Below are 20,288 nucleotides of genomic sequence, written 5' to 3' on the forward strand. Positions count from 1 at the left end.
GCTTCGGCTCAGGTCATGATTTCCTGGTTGGTGAGTTCTAGCCCTTCGTAGGGCTCTGTGCTGACAGCTCAGAGCCTGGAGCCTGCTTCACATTCTGTGTCTCCCTCTCTCTCTGCCCCGCCCCTCCCCTTCTCTCTCTCTCTCTCTCTCTCTCTCTCTCTCAAAAAAATAAGTAAACATTTTTAAAAAATTCTAGTTCCTTCTTAATGGAACATTCTCCTGTAAGACCTCTTTAAGGAGTTAGTTTACATTAACAAAGTGATTTTGCCTAGAATTAAGACCTCACTAGATCAGTGAACAAATGACATGAATGAACAGTTCTTCAGAAATGAAAAAAGAGGGATGCCTGGGTGGCTCAGTCTGCTGAGTGATGGACTTCAGCTCAGGTCTTGATCTCACGGTTTGTGGGTTTGATCCGACATTGGGCTCTGTGCTGACAGCTTGGAGCCTGGAGCCTGCTTCAGATTCTGTGTCTCTAGCTCTTTGCCCCTCCCCCCCACACGCTCTTTCCCTCTTTCTCCTTCTCCCTCTCCCTCTCTCTCTCTCAATGAATAAACATTTAAAAAAAATTTTTTTAAAGAAATGAAAAAAGAAGCTCTGTTGAGTTCCTATTATGGTCAGCGTACAAGTAGGTACTTTGCATTGAATCCCCACACTAATGCTATGAGTAGTAGGTATTCTAAATTTACAACTGAACAAATAGAAATTCACAGAAATCATAATCAGTAAATGTTGGACCTAGGATCAAAATCTATGTCTATTTTATTTTAAAGCTTGTCCTTGTTTTATTATTCAAACACTGCTATGCATGAAAAGAAGAAAATAAACATAGCTTGGAAAAATCAATGTGCAACAAACAATCAGTGACAGGAATTAAAGGATGTATTTCTATCAGCAAAAAAAATTTATCATTTATCAATCTATATAAAGATACATTAGAGGTGTAGAGTGTATTACAAAACCTTACTGAAATTTAAATGTCCTTAATAAATTTGGAGATGAATGTTGATGAATTGGAAGACTATCCTACTGGTATTCTAGACATAGTCTCTTTTGGTGATTTTTTTTCCTTAGTTGTAGATTATATATATCTAGATACTGGCAATCTAAGTAGTAGATAATATCTCATTTTCCACCAAAGTCCTCTCAATAATATCTGTACTTGATTTCTAATTTTATTGATCTGAATTCTAACACGTGGCTAGTCCATTTTAATTATGTGCACACACTCCAGATTTATCCATCTGTTGATGGATATTTTGGTTTTACTATTAAAAACAATGCTACAATAAGCATTCTTACTCATGCCTCCTCTGGCATATAGGGAATTTCTCTAGAGTATGTATTTCAACATAGTGGAACTGCTGGATGGAAAAGTAAGCATATCTTCAAATTTACTATACATTACTATTTGCTCTCGTCATTGTATCAGTTTATATCCCTCCAGTCTGCATGAGAGCATTCATTCTTCCATTGGCTTGTTGTCAGTTTGTGTTACAGGTCTTAAAATTCTTTGCCCATCTTGACTGGTGTAAAATGATAGCTCAATATTGTTATGTATTTCCTTAATTACACATAAAATAATTCATGAAAATTTATGGGTTTCAACATTTAGATTTCTCTTTTATGTAATGCTAGTTCATGTCATTTGCCACATTTGTTGTATCTTGATTATAGGAACTCATTACATATTTCAATACTAATTATTTGTGGGGCGCCTGGGTGGCTCAGTCGGTTGAGCGTCCGGCTTCGGCTCAGGTCATGATCTCACGGTTTGTGGGTTCCAGCCCCACATCAGGCTCTGTGCTTGATGGCTCAGAGCCTGGAGCCTGCTTCGAATTCTGTGTCTCCCTCTCTCTCTCTGTTCCTCCCCCATTCATGCTCTCTCTCTCTCTCCTTCAACAATAAATAAACATAAAAAAAAAATTTTTTTTTAAATACTGATTATTTGTTATAGGTGTTACACATGTCCTCTACCAATCTATAGCCTCATTCTGCTGCTGTTTTGGGTGGTTTTTTGTTGTTTTGCTTTGTTTATGGGTGCATTTCTTACAGTTCTCTTCCATATTTTTTTTTCCCTTATAGTTTTAATAGTTTATAGTTTACGTATTTTAAATTCTTAGGGGTGTGTTGGTTGAGCATCTGACTCTTAATTTCAGCTCAGGTCATGATGCTAGGGTCATGGGATTGAGCCCCATGTTGGACTCCGCACTGAGCATGGAGCCCACTTAAGATTCTCTCTCCCTCTGCCACTCTCCCCCGCTTGTGCTCAAGAGAGAGAGAGAGAGAGAGAGAAAGAAATTCTTATGATTTCAATAGTTTATAGTTTTAATATCTTGTTAAGAAATTCTTCCTTACCACCAAGATCATAAAGATATTCTAGGGGTGCCTGAGGGGCTCACTGGGTAAAGCATCTGACTGTGGGTTTCGGCTCAGATCATGATCTCAGAGTTCATGAGATCGAGCCTTTGTTGGGCTCCACACTGACAGCACAGAGCCTATTTGGGATTCTTTCTCTCCCTGTTTCTCTGTTCCCCCCACCCGAAATAAAACATTTTTTAAAAAAGATATTGTATATTTTCTTCTAAATGTTTTTTTTTTCATATTTATTCTCTGCATAATAATTTGTTTTTGTATATTGTGTGAGGTAGGCTTTCAAATCTGTTCTCCTGGTCTGTGTGTCTATCCCCATAGTCTCTTGACTTGAATAAGATTATAACAAATCTTGATAAATGATAGGGCAGACCTTAGACTTAAAAATTGTCTTGGCTAAGGTCACCTGGGTGGCTCAGTGTGTTAAGCATCTGACTCGTGATTTCAGCTCAGGTCATGATCCCAGAGTTGTGGGATTCAGCCCCTCATTGGGTTCTGTACTGAGCATGGAGCCTGCTTGAGATTCTCTCTCTCCTTCTGCTCCTCACCCCTGCTTGCATACTCTCTCTCTGAAAAAAAAATTTTTTTTTTAAATAAATATTCTTGTTTTGTTGCCCTTTCGTATTAGTTTTAGGATTAGCTTCTTAATTTCCAGAGGTCCAGGTGATAGGTATTTTGATTGAAATTACTCTGAATTTGCAGATTAATATGGGAATAATTTATACAAATAGGGTATATTACTCCATTTATTTAGATCTTCTGTAGTATCTTTCAATAGTAAAGATACCGTTTACTTCTCTAGACCTTTTGTTGTTTTTACATTTTTATTTTTTATTTTTGAGAGACAGAGAAAGAGCACAAGTGGGGGAGGGGAAGAGAGAGAATGAGACACAGAATCCGAAGCAGGCTCCAGGCTTTGAGCTGTCAGCACAGAGCCCGACACGGGGCTCGAACTCACGAACCATGAGATCATGGCCTGAGCTGAAGTCGGACGCTTAACCGACTGAGCCACTCAGGCGCCCCTACTTCTCTAGATCTTATACATTATTTTGTTTGGATTTCATCCCAAGTCCTACTGTTTTTTGTTGTAATTTTAACATGTATTTTGCTAAATTACATTTTAATTTGGTTGCCAATGTATAAGAATAATTTCTTTTCATATATTGATCTTAAGTCTAGCAACCTTGCTGAACTCTCATTAATTCTATAATTTATCTGTAGATTTTATTGGGTTTTCTGTGCAGTCATACTGTGAATAATTTTTTCCCTTTCTAGTCTTTTTACCCGTTATTTCTCTAACTTGCAATACTGTGCTAGCTAGAACTTCCTAGTAAATGAAGTTGAATTTACCATAGATGTTTTTTAATATGAATTTTTAAAAATTATTTTAGAGAAAGAAAGTGAGCATGAGCGGGGGAGCAGAGCAGTTGGAGGGAGGTAGGATGGGGGGGAGAGAAAGAGAGGAAGGAAGGGAGAGAGAGATAAAGAAAAAAGAGAGAGAGATAGGTAGATAAACAAATCCTGGGCAGGCTCCATATTCAGTGAGGAGCCTGAGGCAGAGCTCCATTCCAGGACCCTGGGATCATGACCTGATCCAAAATCAGGAGTCAGATGCTTAACTGACTGAGCCCAAGTGCCCCTGAATTTGCCATAGGTTTTTGGTAGATAATTTTTATCAAATTAAGGAAATTCTTGGGGTGCCTGGGTGGCTCAGTTGGTTGAGCGTCCAGCTTTGGCTCAGGTCATGATCTCACAGTTTGTGAGTTCGAGCCCCGTGTCAGGCTCTGTGCTGACAGCTCAGAGCCTGGAGCCTGTTTCGGATTCTGTGTCTCCCTCTCTCTCTGCTCCTTCCCCGCTCGTGCTCTGTCTCTGTCTCTCAAAAAATAAATAAACATTAAAAAAAATTTTTTTAATAAAACATTAAAAAAGAAAAGAAATGAGTGATGGTGATGTGCTATTGGTGAAGCTCTTCTAGTTCTGAAGCCCAAGATTAAGAAGTCATGCTGGTTGACTGTTAGTAAACTACCAACTGTAGCTAGATCACATCGGGCAAATGCTCTTTACTTATTACTTCCTGTAATTTGGATTAGTACCAGTATCATTTACTAACACTGTCTTCTCAAATCTGTGCAAGACAGGAAAAGCTTTCACTAGAATAAACAGGCCAGGGTGGCACAGCAAGCTTTGTTTAGGAGCGTATGTGTGGCTCAGTTGGTTAAGCGTACAACTTCAGCTCAAGTCATGATCTCGTGGTTCTTGGGTCCAAGTCCTGCATCAGACTCTGTGCTGATAGCTCAGCCTGGAGCCTGCTTCAGATTCTGTGTCTCCCTTGCTGTCAGCCCCTCTCCCACTCATGCTCTGTCTCTTACTCTGTCAAAAATAAACATTAAAAAAATAACCTGATAAAAGTTAAAAAAAAAAAAAAAAAAAAGAATACCTAACCTTTTCCTCTGCTAAGGAGCTCTGGCATGTGTCCCCTTACAGGCCTTGTCTCATACCCAGAATATTTCTATACATGTAGCAGAGAAAGGTTTTATTCAGTTACCCATGAAGAAAAATAGATAATAAAAACTATAGGACTTGGCTTTTCTGTTCTTCTGCCTGTCTCCTAGTCGAACAGCCATCAAATTGAAACTGCTTGATTCAGAAATGCTTTTTTATATACATAAGTATGCATAAAGGATAATTATAACTTTATAATTAGTTAATTATCATGGAAACTGAGAACAAATTTCTGAATTTTTTTACAGAAACATTAATTTGTACCATTTGTGTTTTTCTTAGTTTCTGCCACTGCCTTCTACAAAGCACAACCTGTAATTCAATTCATGTGTGAAGTTCTTGACATTCATAATATTGATGAGCAACCAAGACCTCTGACTGATTCTCATCGGGTAAAATTCACCAAAGAGATAAAAGGTGAATTAATTAGCATTTGGAACAACTTAAGTATAAAATGCATGAATATAACAAACTTTTATTGAAAAAATGTTTAAAGTCTGTTCATGTAACATCATCTGTAAGAATATAGATTATGAAATGTTACATTAAATTCATTACCATTACATCTTAGATAATTGTTTGAAAGAAAGAAATGCCGAGTAATGAAATTAATATTGATACCAGCTAATATTTTATTAATACTTTGCGTTGCTAGCTAAAAGTGTAAGAGTATCTCATGGGAAAATGCTTCTATAATACTGTTAAAAGTAGGAAACTTATTCCAAAAACATTGTTAGGGCAGAACTGGAGTCATTATTTTTATATATTCTAATATAATGACCTCCTTATTTTTCTGAAATGATAGAATATTTTATTCCTTTGAAACTTTATGGATATGGAGCTAGCTAGCCTGTTTCATGTGTTATTTTAGAATTGGAACTTCCATTATTTCATGTACATTATACAGTTGATCACTGATCTTGCCTATTTTATTTAGAGCTAAAATTTGTACAGTGGTGTTGCATCCTATGTATATTTTACTAACATAAATTCATCTCTATAAGGTCTTCTGGAGAGAAAAAGAAAAAATTTAACAGTTCTAAAACTATTCTGTTCTAAAATTTGTGTGTAATTCATCTTTATCTAAATGTACATTTCTATGTACATTTAAATATACATTTATAGTTTTATATGCAGTCCTATTGACAGTGTACTTTATTAGCAATTGAAGGTATTTTTCATGAGTAATTTTGATTGTATAAAATTCTTGCCTTGTTCCTAACTTAGAACTTAATCCTCATGTAACATGTGACTCCACTGGGGGCACCTGGCTGGCTTAGTTGAACTTGTAACTCTTGATCTTGAAGTTGTGAGTTCGAGTCCCACGTTGGGTATAGAGATTACATAAAAAATAAAAAGATGTGACTCCACTGTATTTAGTTTTTTATTATTTAGGCAAGAAGAAAAATTAGATATTCTCTAATTAGAATGAGTAGTATAAATTCCATTTGTAAGTGTTAAATCTTACATAGTCAGAAATTGTTTTGTTTTGTTTGTATTTTAAGATTTTGACTGTTGTAGATAATTTTCAGCTTCTGGTTTGAATGAAACATTGAACTGTTTCAGTGTTCACTGAACATCTTTCAGTTCCCTGAATCAGTTAGAATACCTCAGTGCATTCTGCTTGCTCCAGTAATCATTCATTCTTTGCCATTCAGTACCCAGGGGAGAGAGAGAGTGTCAATGTAATAAAACATTAAAAGGAAAGTTCTTCCTGCTTTGAAAATGAGCATCTATTTTATCTCAAGTTATCTAAATGCCAAAATAACAAAGTGTCATATATTAGTGTATTGCAACCATATCATTGTCCTTTCATAATCCGTATTAACTGCACTGTTAGCATTGTCGAGAGGTTAGTGCATTACCCACCATTAATGTCTGATCATCAAAATACCATGGTTTCCAGTGGAGTTGCTGCTTAGTTACCACCTCTGATATCATGAAGTCACTTACATTATTTTGCGGTAACTATGCAATCAACTCATATCACCACTCTATCACAGAAAATACAAGATGTACAGAACAAGGATTCAACTGCTGCCCGAAGAGCATGGACTCGATCTTAACTTCAACTGCTCAGGGGCCCAAAGAAATGACTGAAAAAATGACTAGAAAGCATTATAAAGTTGATGTTAGAGTGAAGGTAAAGCCAAGTTTATAGGTTAAATATTTGATTTATTAAAGCCAAATTTTTTTTTTTTTTTTTTTTTTTTTTTTTTTTTTTTTTTTTTTTTGGTTGGATGGAGGGTTTCGGGAGGGACCTGGGCAGAGAATTATCTAGTCCATTTTTTTTTTTTTAATTTCAACTTTTTGCTAAGCCCTGGGTTCGGTCTAATCCTTAGGCACCTATAACCCTGGATTTGGGGTAGAAAAATCTGAGTTGGATCTACTTGATCAACTGATGATTTTTTTTCTCCATTCAAATTCAAAAAGGCTTTCTTCTTATTATTATTTTTTAAGAAGGCTCTTTAACATACATCATGTAACCCACCATGGAAACTCAGCAGAATCAAAGTTCTATGTTCTGTGCTATATATTTGGGCTTAATTTTTTAGCCAGCATAAAGGAATTTGATGGTAACTGTTAAATAGTGATATACACTGTGCTGTAACGAATAGATTTATTTAGTATATTCATTAGTTCCAGTTGAACTTTTTCCTAAATATTCAATAGTAACTTTAGGGTTGTTCCTTTGTATAATTATTCATGACGGTTTAACAGAAATATTAGAGGAAGTGTACGTAGTAAAAGTACCATATGTTTATACAAGAACCAATTTATTTTTGGTATAAACTTATTTAGTAGGCTATTAGAATATTACTAATAACTTCTTTAATTCAGGGGGAAGACTTGAAAACAAATGGCTAGGTGGTATAGATAACAGAAAAAATTTTATAATTTTTATATTGTGTTTTCTCCCTAAACAATATTTTTACATCCTGCTTACTTCATATTGCTTACTTCACATTTTCTTCTTATAAGGCCTTCTCTTGATAGTACTTTATTTTCTAGTTTCCTTTATAATATAGAGGCATGTTTTATACTCTAATTGATCTGAAATTTAGTCTTACAATAGTAATTACTAATAAAAACTATTTATATCACTGATTCAATTAGGAGTACTTCTCAAGAAAAATCCATACCAATCTGGTACAGTTGACACTATGTGCATTTAACATCTTAATTTGTGCTGATAAATCAGAAGAAAATATTACTGTGAATGAACTTTGTGTTTGGTACTGCAGTTAGTGATTACATAGGAAAATAAATTACACTGTTTCAGGGTTTCTCAACCTTTCCACTATTAACATTTGGGGCTGGATAATTCTTTATTGTGGTCTGGGGTGGGAAGTAGTGCTGTCCCGTCCATTGTAGGATATTTAGCATCATCCCTGGATCCAAGAATCCCTAAATCTAGCGTCCAGTAAATGCCCATAGCACCTCCCAGTCTTGACAGTTAAAATTGTCTCCAGACATTACCAAATGTTCTCTGGAGAGCAAAATTGCCTGTAGTTGAAAACCACTGCACAATAGGAATCACAAATATAACAGGGAAACAATGCAAAAATAATAACCATAAATACTATCAGGAAACTAAAAGTTGTCCTTCATCTGCCCCTTTTTAGATTTTCTGCCTTTGGAGTCTAAGCCATAGTAATGGAGTTGCTTATCTGTAAGCAGCAGCAACTGTATCAATTTGTTACTCTTTTCTATCTAAGTAGCTCCAAGATTGCACTGGCAAATATGGTACCACTACCCACATGTAGCTACTTAAATTAATGAAATTAAGTTTTCACTTTCACACTAGCCACATTTCATGTACTCCATAACACATATTGCTAGTGATTACATATTAGCACAGATGTAGAACATTCTATCATTTCAGAAAGTTCTGTTGGACAGTACTGCTTAAGAAAATTAATCCCAAAGATTTTACCAGTGGTTTAAAAGACCATTGCTTCACTTTGTAAAGCAGGTCTGGGATCTTCATACTCCTATGGTCCATAGATGGATTGAAAGGATCCAGAACATCTATGTGTATATGCAATTTTCTGAGAGTTTACCGCTTTCATCAGATTCTCAAAGGGATCAGTGATTCCATAGGAAGGCAGGGTCACCTGCTCTAAGAATTGTTTGGTTGCATTTAATTTCTAATAGTAATAAGAGAGTTGTGTCACTATACTATACTTCAACTAAATTGTCACTCTGCCTCTGTTAAAGGGCCTGGAATTTTCTGCTTCCTACTTTAAAAATCTTTGAAGGACTTCCTTCTGAGATTTATTAAATTCTAAACTTCAGTCACTGTGTGATGACTAGACTATTCACATATCACATACTTTGAAAATTGTGGAGTATGTTGAGAATTGTTACAGCTCTTTCATTTCTCATTCCCTCTCCCAGCAATAAATACCTAAATTTATTATAAACAGGTTGTTTTGTTTTTTTTAATTGATGGAGAACTTTGTCCCTTGCTCTATAGGCTTTGCAACTTTTATGATTCTGTTTTTTAGTGTGTAGATCTTGATAGGATAGGGAAAATATTTGGAGATAGATATATCATGATTGTAATCATTACTAGCAATGTTATTTATAAAATGTTAATTTCACATTGCCTGTATCACAAATTTTCTGTCTGTTTAGAATTTGAGTTTTTCTGTAGTGAACAGGCTTTATAAATATTTGACATGTGACAGTTCTATAACCTCAGTTTTTCTTGTTGGGAACAGGTCTGAAGGTTGAAGTGACTCATTGTGGAACAATGAGACGGAAATACCGTGTTTGTAATGTAACAAGAAGGCCTGCCAGTCATCAAACGTAAGAAAAGCTGGTGTTTGTCAGAGCAGAGATGATATGAGGCAGCTTGCTGTAGTTAGTGGATTGGGAGTTTTGCTCACCATAATGAGATGAGAGTTGTTAATGTGTACCTTTTTTTTTTTTCTCCAGCTTTCCTTTACAGTTAGAAAATGGCCAAACTGTGGAGAGAACAGTAGCACAGTATTTCAGAGAAAAGTATACTCTTCAGCTGAAGTACCCACACCTTCCTTGTCTGCAAGTGGGGCAGGAACAGAAACATACCTACCTGCCACTAGAAGTAATGTGTTTAGGCTGTTTCTTAATATCCTCTTGTTCATCATTCTGTTGGGGTTTTTATGGCATATAACTTACTTCAGACTCTCGCATTTATTTTGGAGATTGAACTGTTTTAAATTTTATTTTAAAATTTTAGTAATGAAATAATATGGAAAATTTTATCCACAAATCCTTATTGCTCTAAAGTAACCATTGTTAACATTTTGGTACACTTCTTTTCAGCCTTTTTATCGAGTGTACATTTTACCCTGTTATAATCATACTATAAAGCAGTATTGTTTACTACTTCTTAACATATTAAAAAGAAGCAGTTTAGGGGTGCCTGGGTGACTCACTTGGTTAAGTGTCTGACTCTTGATTTCAACTCAGCTCATGATCTCATGGTTCATGAGTTTGAGCCCCATATCAGGCTCTCTGATGTCAGCACAGCTTGGGATCCTGTCTCCCTACCTCCCTCTCTCTCTCTCTGTCTCTTCCCTTCCCTTGCTCATGCTCTCTCTCTTTCTCAAACATAATAAACAGACATTTTAAGAAATTTTAATTTCACATGTAATTACCAATGAGAGTTAAAAAAAGATATATGCATCTAGTACAAAACTTTTTTCCATTTGTAGGTCTGTAATATCGTGGCCGGGCAACGATGTATCAAGAAGCTAACGGACAATCAGACTTCCACTATGATCAAAGCAACAGCAAGATCTGCGCCAGATAGACAAGAGGAGATTAGCAGATTGGTTAGTACTTGACCCTAGAAATGTGAATTAAAAACATGTTAGGATGAGCTACTACTGAAGAGCCATGTCCTTATCAGCTCATACCTTACTTATTACCATTTCATGGACTATCAGAATTAAAAGGGATCATGGAAGTCATTCATTGGTGTTCTAGGGGTAAGCCTTAATGGGTTCTATGAGAAGGGTTAGATCCTTCTAATTTAACCCCAAGCTCTTTAATTGTAGTTCTAGAGCAGATTCTCTCAGAACCAGTGTTTCAGTTTAGTGAACTGGAACTTTACTACCTCCCACCTAGTAAAGGAGAAGGAAGAAAAATCAAGGTATTATGACTAGCAATAGTGAGTCTTAACTATCAGTAGAATTGCTTAGTACCCAGTATCAGACTGGTAGCTGTATAGGATGAATAAAGAAATACAAGACTGAGGTGCCTGGGTGGCTCAGTTGGTTAACTGTCTGACTTTGGTTCAGGTCATGATCTCACAGTTTGTGAGTTCGAGCCCCACATTGGGCTCCCTGCTGTCAGCACAGAGCCCACTTTGGATCTTCTGTCCCCCCTCTCTCTGCCATTCCTCCACTCTTTCTCTCTCTCTCAAAATAAATAAGTAAATTTTATAAAAAGAAAGAAAGAAAGAAATACAAGACTGCTCCAACTATGTAGGGTCTCTAAGCTATATCGTTGTTGTGAGTGGAAGAGAAGGAAAGTAGCAGTACCACTTTATAAAACTGATGGGATAAGGCAAAATGAAAAATAAAAGGAACCTGGATCTTCTCTTATTCTCTTCTTGAATGCCATTTAAATTATGTAAGTGAAGAGGAAATAGTCTGGAAATAGGAATATTGCTTTGAGTAATAATGAAGATTGTTATAAAAAAGTTAACAACTGGCCTTTTCATTTTGTGAGCCAATTATGGGAAATTCCTGTATAGTTTTATAAAGAGCAAATAAAAGCTATCACACGATACTTAATTAGGAAAATACAGATTTGTTCTCATCATGGATTTTTTTATGATCTATGACAGGGTTTTAAAGCCTTTAAGAGGCTAGAACTTCTCACTATCTCTGTGAAATCTCAATAACTACTTATAACTCATTTATTTCAGCTTTCCTATCCAAAGAGAGAATATCATACAGTAGTTAAAGTACAAGCTTTGGAATCTAACAGCTCTGGGGTCCATCTTCTGTGCTTACTTACTGTTACCATTATTGTATTATTATAATTATACCATCTACGGGGCACCTGGGTGGCTCAGTCAGTTAAGCATCTGACTTCAGCTCAGGTCATGATCTCATGGTTCATGAGTTCGAGCCCCACATCAGTCTCTGTGCTGACAGCTCGGAGCCTGGAGCCTGCTTTGGACTCTGTGTCTCCCTCTCTTTCTGTCCCTCCCCTGCTTGTGTTCTGTTTGTCTGTCTCTCTCTCTCTCTCTCTCAAAAATAAACATTAAAAAAATTACAATTATACCATCTGGAAGACTAGTGCAGTGATTGAGAATAGAAATTCTAGAATTAGAACATACATGGTTTCAGATTCTAGGTCACTTGCTTAGCTATATGGTTCTAGGCCAGTCACTTAACTGAACTAAGCTTTAGGTTTATCCTTCGTAAAGATTATAAAAGTTACAAAAGACCTACGTTTATAGGTATACGTTTATTGTGGGAATTAATTATACAACTTAACACCAAGCACATCACACAGCAAGTTTTTATTTATAGTAGTTGTTATTCTTTGCAACTTTACTATGAAGGTACACTGAAACACACCAGAAATGAATGGCATTTAAGCTTGGAGAAGCATTAGTGCCTAATTTAGAAAACAACTCTTCTGTTTATTGTGGGAAGATTTTTTTTTTTACATATTTAAATTATATAGTTTTTTTTTAATGGATTGTTGCTCAAACACTTGAATACTGCCTTCATTTTGTAACCTTATTTGACCTCTACACTGAGACCAAGTAAATATGTTTTGAAAAAACATAGTTACTATAGTATGCTATAAACATGAATTATATTATGAGGTCCAAGTCTATACTGAATTAAAATAAATTCTTGGCACCTGGGTGGTCAGTCAGTTAAGCATCTGACTTCAGCGCAGGTCATGATCTCAGGGTTCGAGCCCCACATCAGGCTCTCTGTAGTCAGTGCAGAACCCACTTCAGATCCTCTGTCTGTCTCTCTTTCTGTCCCTCCCCCTCATTATCTCTCTCTCTCTCTCTCTCTCTCACACACACACACAAAATGAACTTAAAAAAAATATTTTTAATAAAATCTTAATCTTCGTATCTACAGATATATTTTGTAAAAATTATTTATTTTATACTGGTTTCCTTATATGTTTTAAGTGTATCCCATTAAGTATATTTTATAATATGGCAGTTTTTGTCAGAATATATTCAAGTAGTTTTATATAAATTGTAAATCAAATGATTCAGGGGAAAAAAGCCTCAAAATCATCAATAGCTGCTGTCAAACTCTAAGTAAAATTTAATAATATATGCCTGAATCTTCTAATTAGAAGTTTTTATTTTTTAGGTCACGAGTTTCTTCCTCTAATGATCCCTAGACCACCCTCTCCAAAATGTATTAGGTTTAATCACATAAAATTGCCATTTTCATGGATTATAAATAGTTGAAATTTCTTATTATTCTACCTTTTACATTTAAATTTCTGTAAATTACCACGAGGTTCACAGACTTCTACAGTCCATGCATGATCTGTAGTCCCAGGTTAAGATTCTCTATCCTGTAATTAAGGCACCATTACTAGATCTAAAACATTATTGATACAGTGAAGAGAAGAAAATGGAAGGTTCTAATGAATAAAGCAGGGGTTGGGGAAAATTTTGAAAATAACTACTAACTTTTTCTGTTGTTAGGTGAGAAGTGCAAATTATGAAACAGATCCATTTGTTCAGGAGTTTCAATTTAAAGTTCGGGATGAAATGGCCCATGTAACCGGACGTGTACTCCCAGCACCTATGCTGCAGTATGGAGGACGGGTAAAACCTGTTGATGGTTTTTAAATTAAAAACAATTTCTGTTTATAAAGAGAAGGGCATCCCAACTAAGTCTGAGATTAGAAAGTGTTGTTTTACTCCAACAATACTTTTTTCTTCTGGGTATCTTTGCCAGAGTTTAGATGTTTTGGTTTTGTAGGATAAAAAATAGAAATACTATTGATGTAGAGTAGCCTATTACATGTAGAATGTCAGATATACATCAATTCAGCAATTTGAAATGTTTTTCTTTTCAGCTCATTAAAATAAATTGTATGTTAAGTATTTCTTTTTTGCCTTATTTCTCTTTTTCCTTTTTCTGTAGAATCGGACAGTAGCAACACCAAGCCATGGAGTATGGGACATGCGAGGGAAACAGTTCCATACAGGAGTTGAAATAAAAATGTGGGCTATAGCTTGTTTCGCCACACAGAGGCAGTGCAGAGAAGAAATATTGAAGTAAGGCATATCATTACATTGGTTTGAGAATTTTTTTGTGTTTCAATTTTAAACTACTTTAGCTAATGTTTTAACTGTATTGTCTCAATATGGAGTAATCACTGAGCCTTTGAAAATGTTTCTTGTCAGTACTTTCTGAATTTGTTAGTAAAGTTATTGATTCATGCTTGTAGGCACCTTAACAGTCCAGCTTATGTGGTATGGAAGGAGCATCATTGGCTTTTGATGGCAAATAGGTTATGTTTAATTCCTAGCCTTGCCACTTCCTGGCTATATTATCATGAATAATTTATTTAATTTCATTATGCTTCAGTTTTCACCTTTTTAGAGATAATAATACCTATCTCTTGGGTGAGGATGAAATAAAATCCTTATTTCTCAATTGAGCTCCTTGAAAAAATGATTTAACTCTTCATTTTCACTTCCTTACTTTCGAAAATTTGACCTCCATCTCCACCACTTTCTTCCCTTTTTCCCAAATTCATTTCCTCAGCATATAAGTGCTCAGTAAGCTTCTGTTTAAATTGAAAACAAACAAAAAATGGTCCATTTTCAGTGGACAGGCTTCCAGACTTCCATTTTGTCACCTTCCTTGAAAGAAAATGATTACTGTCTAAGTTCAATCTCCACTAATAGATCTTATAAAGTATACTCATAATGAATAGTTCTTGAAAGATACAGTTTACCAACCAGGTCAGTTCAGAATTTGCTTTGCCTTCATATGAGAAATAAAAATATTTTTTCTATTTAATTATGTTCACTTCTTATTAACTCTAAATTTCTAAACGTATGTCTTAAGGTTCACTTAATATACATTTTTCTCCAGAGTTTTTATCCCCTTGCTTTCAAGTAAAATGTCAGAAGGATAGTTTACTACGATGCTATGATTATCTTGACCTCAAGACCAAAGAAAATGCCTCCAGTTGTTTTTCAGGCTTAGACTTATTCTTTTCATTTTACATTTGTTATTCATGGCTTGATAGAAATCTCATAATCTTTCAGCTAGTAGTTCTTGTTCAGGCTGACTGAAAATATCCAACTTCATACTTCTTGAATTAAACACTAATAAGGAAAAGGAGAAGGGAATTCCTACAAACTTTGTCTCTAAGGGAATTAGAATGTTTTTGAGCAAAGATGACTCAGATCCTTGGCTTAGGACCTTATTTGTTTTAAAAACAAGTAAAGTGATTGTTAAAGCATGACATCATTACTTGTTTATCTTAAGTTAAATGCAGAATTTTGTTTTAATATGGATTTAGTCTTCTGGGGTTTTTTTAGTGTGGATAAAATGCATTGAAATGCTTCCTGCCTCATTTGTTCTTAAATGTTGGTTTCTTTTTTTTTTTTTTTTTTTTTTTTAATATATCTTTTCTGAAGACACAGCCTTCCCTGCTGTTCTAGTATCAGATACATAATATTGTGGAAGGAAATTTTGGAGTAGGTCATACTTCTGACTCTACATTCATATAGCCATTAGACATTGGTCAAATACTTGTCCCTGAAACTGTTGCCTCATCTGTAAAATAGAAATAATACCTCACCTACCACTTTCTTATGAATGTTGTCATGATCAAATTAGACATTGTGCAATGGGGCACCTGAGTGGCTCAGTTTTGTTAAGCATCCTCTTGGTTTTAGCTCAGGTCATGGTCTCATGGTTTGTGAATTTGAGCCCTGCATTTAGACTCTGCTCAGACAGTGCAGGGCCTGCTTGGGATTCTCTGTCTCCCTCTGCCCCTCCCCTGCTCATGTATGTGCTCTCTCTCTCCCTCTCTCTCTGTCTCTCTCAAATATAAATAAATAACACTTAAAAAAAAGAAATTGGGCACCGTGGTGGCTTGGTTAGTTAAGCGTCTGACTTCAGCTCAGGTCATGATTTCACGGTGTGTGGGTTCGAGCCCCACATCGGGCTCTGTACTGACCTCTCAGAGCCTGGAGCCTGCTTTAGATTATGTGTCTCCCTCTTTGCCCCTCCCCTATTTACACTTTGTGTGTGTGTCTCTCTCTCTGTCTCTCTCAAAAATAAATAAAAATGTTAAAAAAAATAAACACTATTTAAAAAAAAAGAAAACGTACAATAGTTTAAATTTATCAAGTTCTTACCATGTCTTGGGCAGTGTGCTAAGCTCATTTATTATCTCACTTTATTCACACCAATTCTGTAATGGAAGTAATCATCTTACAGATGAGAGAAACTAAAAAAATTTGCTTAAGATTTCAGAGCTAGTAATTGACAGAATTAGGATTGAAACCTGTCATGCTAAGTCTAGAAATGAACTCTTAACCAGCACACTGTATTACTAATGCCCTTTATAAACTACAGAATACCACATAATTCTATAGTAATGTTCTTAGTTTGGAAAATAGATTACTGACCCCCCATTGCCTTTATTTCAGTAATCTTGGTGACCTCTTCATATATGGAGCACACAGATCTTTGCTTCATTTTCCATTCACTTCTCAAACTTTCCATTCCACTTTGTAGATGTGAATAATTAGACAAAGGATTTAGTTTTAGTGATTTCTCTTTCTAGGGGTTTCACGGACCAGCTGCGTAAGATTTCTAAAGATGCAGGGATGCCCATCCAGGGCCAGCCTTGCTTCTGCAAATACGCGCAGGGGGCGGACAGCGTGGAGCCCATGTTCCGGCATCTCAAGAACACCTACTCAGGGCTGCAGCTCATTATCGTCATCCTGCCAGGGAAGACACCAGTGTATGGTAAGGATGTCTTAAGATTGTTTTTTTCTTCAAGTACTTGATATTTTTGGAAAAGACAAATCAGTAGAGCAAACTAGCCCAAGAAGAAGGGCACCTGGGTGGCTCAGTTGGTTAAGCATCCGACTTCGGCTCAGGTCATGATCTCACGGTTCGTGTGTTTGAGCCCTGTGTCAGGCTCTGTGCTGACAGCTTAGAGGGAACCTGCTTTGGATTCTGTGTCTCCCTCTCTCCCTGCCCCACCCCTGTTCGCACTCTCTCTCTCTCCCTCTCTCTTAAAAATAAACATTAAAAAAAAATTTTTTTTTAATTTTTTTTTTTTTCCAAAGTTTATTTATTTTTGGGACAGAGAGAGACAGAGCATGAACGGGGGAGGGGCAGAGAGAGAGGGAGACACAGAATCGGAAACAGGCTCCAGGCTCTGAGCCATCAGCCCAGAGCCTGACGCGGGGCTCGAACTCACGGACCGCGAGATCGTGACCTGGCTGAAGTCGGACGCTTAACCGACTGCGCCACCCAGGCGCCCCAAAAAAAAATTTTTTTTAATAGTCCCAAGAAGAGACCCTGTGAAAAGAATTTTAGTAAAGGAGGCATCACAAAAAAATGGTTAAAAAAAAGAATTATTTCTTTAAAATGGCATTGAGATAACTTGAGTATCAGTATATGATATATTGGTTAAGAGCACAGGCTCTGGAGTCAGACTGTGCTACTTAAAACCCAGGTTCTGGGGGCTCCTGGCTGACTCGGTTGAGCATCTAACTTCAGCTCAGGTTATGATCTTACTGTTCATGGGTTTGAGCCTTGCATCAGGCTCTCTGCTGACAGCACGGAGCCTGCTTCAAATCCTCTGGCCCCTTCTCTGCCCCTTCACTGCTCAGACTCTCTCTCTCAAAAATAAAAACAAACAAAAACAGGTTCTGCCAACTATACTACCTGTGTGATATAGCTGAATTACTTAACCACCCACACTAGGCTTTAGTGTCCTCATCTTTGAAATTGGGATACTAAAAATAACTAACCTATAGAGAGTAGTTGTAAAGATTAAATAAATTTACATATATAAACAGGGCCTAGAATAGTACCTATTATATAGTGAATGCCCAGTAAATGATAACTATTATTGTAAACAAAAAGTTTAGTCATAATTATAAGTTAAACATAAATCATTGAATCTTGAAAAATACAAAGAAAGTATAGTTTTCAAACTACTGAATGGAGTATAGTCATTTAGGTTTAGAAATGATAGAACAGGTGGAAACAATCTACTAAACTAAAAGGCAGCCTACAGAATGGCAGAAGATATTTGCAAACAACATATCTGATAGTATCCAAAATCTATAAAGAACTTACCAAACTCAACACCCAAAAAATAAATAACCCAGTTAAGAAATGGGCAGAAGGCGCCTGGGTGGCTCAGTCAGTTAAGTGTGTGACTTGATTTCAACTTGGGTCATGATCTTGCGGTTCGTGCATTCAAGCTCTGCATCAGGCTCTGCGCTGAAGCTGGAGCCTGCTTGGGATTTTCTTTCTCCCTCTGTCTCTGCCCCTGCCCTACTCGTGCACTGTCCCTCTCCCTCTCCCCCTTTTCCCCCTTTCCCCCTCTCCCCCTCTGCCTGTCCCTCTGCCTCTCCCTCTCTCCCTCTTCCCCTGTCCCCCTTTCCCTCTGCCTCTCCCTCTCTCAAAAATAAAGGGCAGAAGACATGAGTAGACATTTTTCCAAAGACATCCAGATGGCAAACAGACACATGAAAAGATCCTCAACATCATTCGTGATCAGGGAAATACAAATCAAAACCATGATGAGATACCACCTCACACCTGTCAGAATAGCTAAAATTAACAACACAAGAAACAATAGGTGTTGGTAAGGATGCAGAGAAAGGAGAACTCACTTGCACTGTTGGTGGAAATGCAAACTGGTGCAGCCACTCTGGAGGATAGTATGGAGGTTCCTCAGGAAACTAAAAATAGAACTACTCTATGATCCAGCAATTGCATTATTAGGTATTTACCCAAAAGATACAAAAATACAGATTTGAAGGTGTACATGCTGCACCTCATTGTTTATATAGCAGCATTATCAACAGCAGCCAAACTATGGAAAGAGCCCAAATATCCATTGACTAATGACTGGGTAAGGAATATACAGTATTTATATACGATGGAATTACTCAGCCATCAAAAAGAATGAAATCTTCCCATTTGTAATGACATGGTTGGAGCTAGAATGTATTATACTATGCAAAATAAGTCAGTCCAAGGAAAACAAATATGATACAATTTTACTGATATGTGGAATTTAAGAAACAAAACACATAAACATGTGGGAAGGGAGAGGAGAGGGAAACAAACCACAACAGACTTTATTTTTTAATGTTTATTTATTTTGAGAGAGATGTTGGAGGGAGGGGAGGGAGGTGAGAATCCAAAACAGGCCCCATGCTGTCTGCGTGGAGCCCAACAGGGGGCTCAACCCCACAAACCATGAGATTACAACCTATGCCGAAATCAAGAGTTGGATGCTTTAACTGACTGAGCCACCATGCACCCCAACCACAACAGACTCTTTTTTTTTTTTTTTTTAATTTTTTTTTTTCAACGTTTATTTTATTTTTGGGACAGAGAGAGACAGAGCATGAACGGGGGAGGGGCAGAGAGAGAGGGAGACACAGAATCAGAAACAGGCTCCAGGCTCTGAGCCATCAGCCCAGAGCCCGACGCGGGGCTCGAACTCACGGACCGCGAGATCGTGACCTGGCTGAAGTCGGACGCTTAACCGACTGCGCCACCCAGGCGCCCCACACAACAGACTCTTAATGATAGGGAATAAACTGGGGGTTGACGGAGGTGGGTGGAAGATGGGCTAGGGTGGAGTGATGGGTACTGAGGAGGGCACTTGTGATAAGCACTGGGTGTTATATGTAAGTGATGAATCACTAAATTCTACTCCAGAAACCAATATTGCACTGTATGTTAACAAACTTAAATCTAAATTAAAAAAAAAAATTTTTAATGATAAAAGTGCCTTAGTGGCTCATTTGGTTGAGTATCTGACTCTTGATTTTGGCTTAGGTCAGGCTCCCAGGGTCATGGGATTGAGCCCCATGTCAAGCTCCACCCTGAGCATGGAGCCTGCTTAAGATTCCTTTTTCTTTTTCTTTTTTTTTTTTATGTTTATTTATTTATTTTGAGAGAGAGCGAGCACGCAGTCACGTGCACAAAGGTAGGGAGAAGCAGAGGGGGAAAAAGAGACACAGAGAAAGAATCCCAAGCAGGCTCTATGCTATCAGTGCAGAGCCTGACATGAGGCTCAGTCTCACCAACCTTGAGATCATGACCTGAGCTGAAATCAAGAGCTGGATGTTTAATGGACTGAGCCACCAGAGGTGCCCCAGAGCCTGCTTAAAATTCTCTCTCTCC

The 20,288-nt window shown here is 37.0% G+C and overlaps 1 protein-coding gene across 2 annotated transcripts in view; it reads left to right on the forward strand.

Moving 5' to 3' along the window:
- AGO3 (argonaute RISC catalytic component 3) overlaps window positions 1-20,288 on the forward strand; it is a 124,305-nt gene that overhangs the window by 74,689 nt on the left and 29,328 nt on the right. For both annotated transcript variants that reach the window (XM_030325783.1, XM_030325784.1), the window contains 7 exons: window positions 5,158-5,292; window positions 9,603-9,690; window positions 9,820-9,967; window positions 10,581-10,700; window positions 13,574-13,696; window positions 14,019-14,152; window positions 16,687-16,871. In XM_030325783.1, coding sequence (XP_030181643.1) covers window positions 5,158-5,292; window positions 9,603-9,690; window positions 9,820-9,967; window positions 10,581-10,700; window positions 13,574-13,696; window positions 14,019-14,152; window positions 16,687-16,871 — 933 coding nt within the window. The remainder of the gene's footprint in view (window positions 1-5,157; window positions 5,293-9,602; window positions 9,691-9,819; window positions 9,968-10,580; window positions 10,701-13,573; window positions 13,697-14,018; window positions 14,153-16,686; window positions 16,872-20,288) is intronic.

The sequence above is a fragment of the Lynx canadensis genome, chromosome C1, assembly GCF_007474595.2.
Source record: "Lynx canadensis isolate LIC74 chromosome C1, mLynCan4.pri.v2, whole genome shotgun sequence".
NCBI classification, from domain to species: domain Eukaryota; kingdom Metazoa; phylum Chordata; class Mammalia; order Carnivora; family Felidae; genus Lynx; species Lynx canadensis.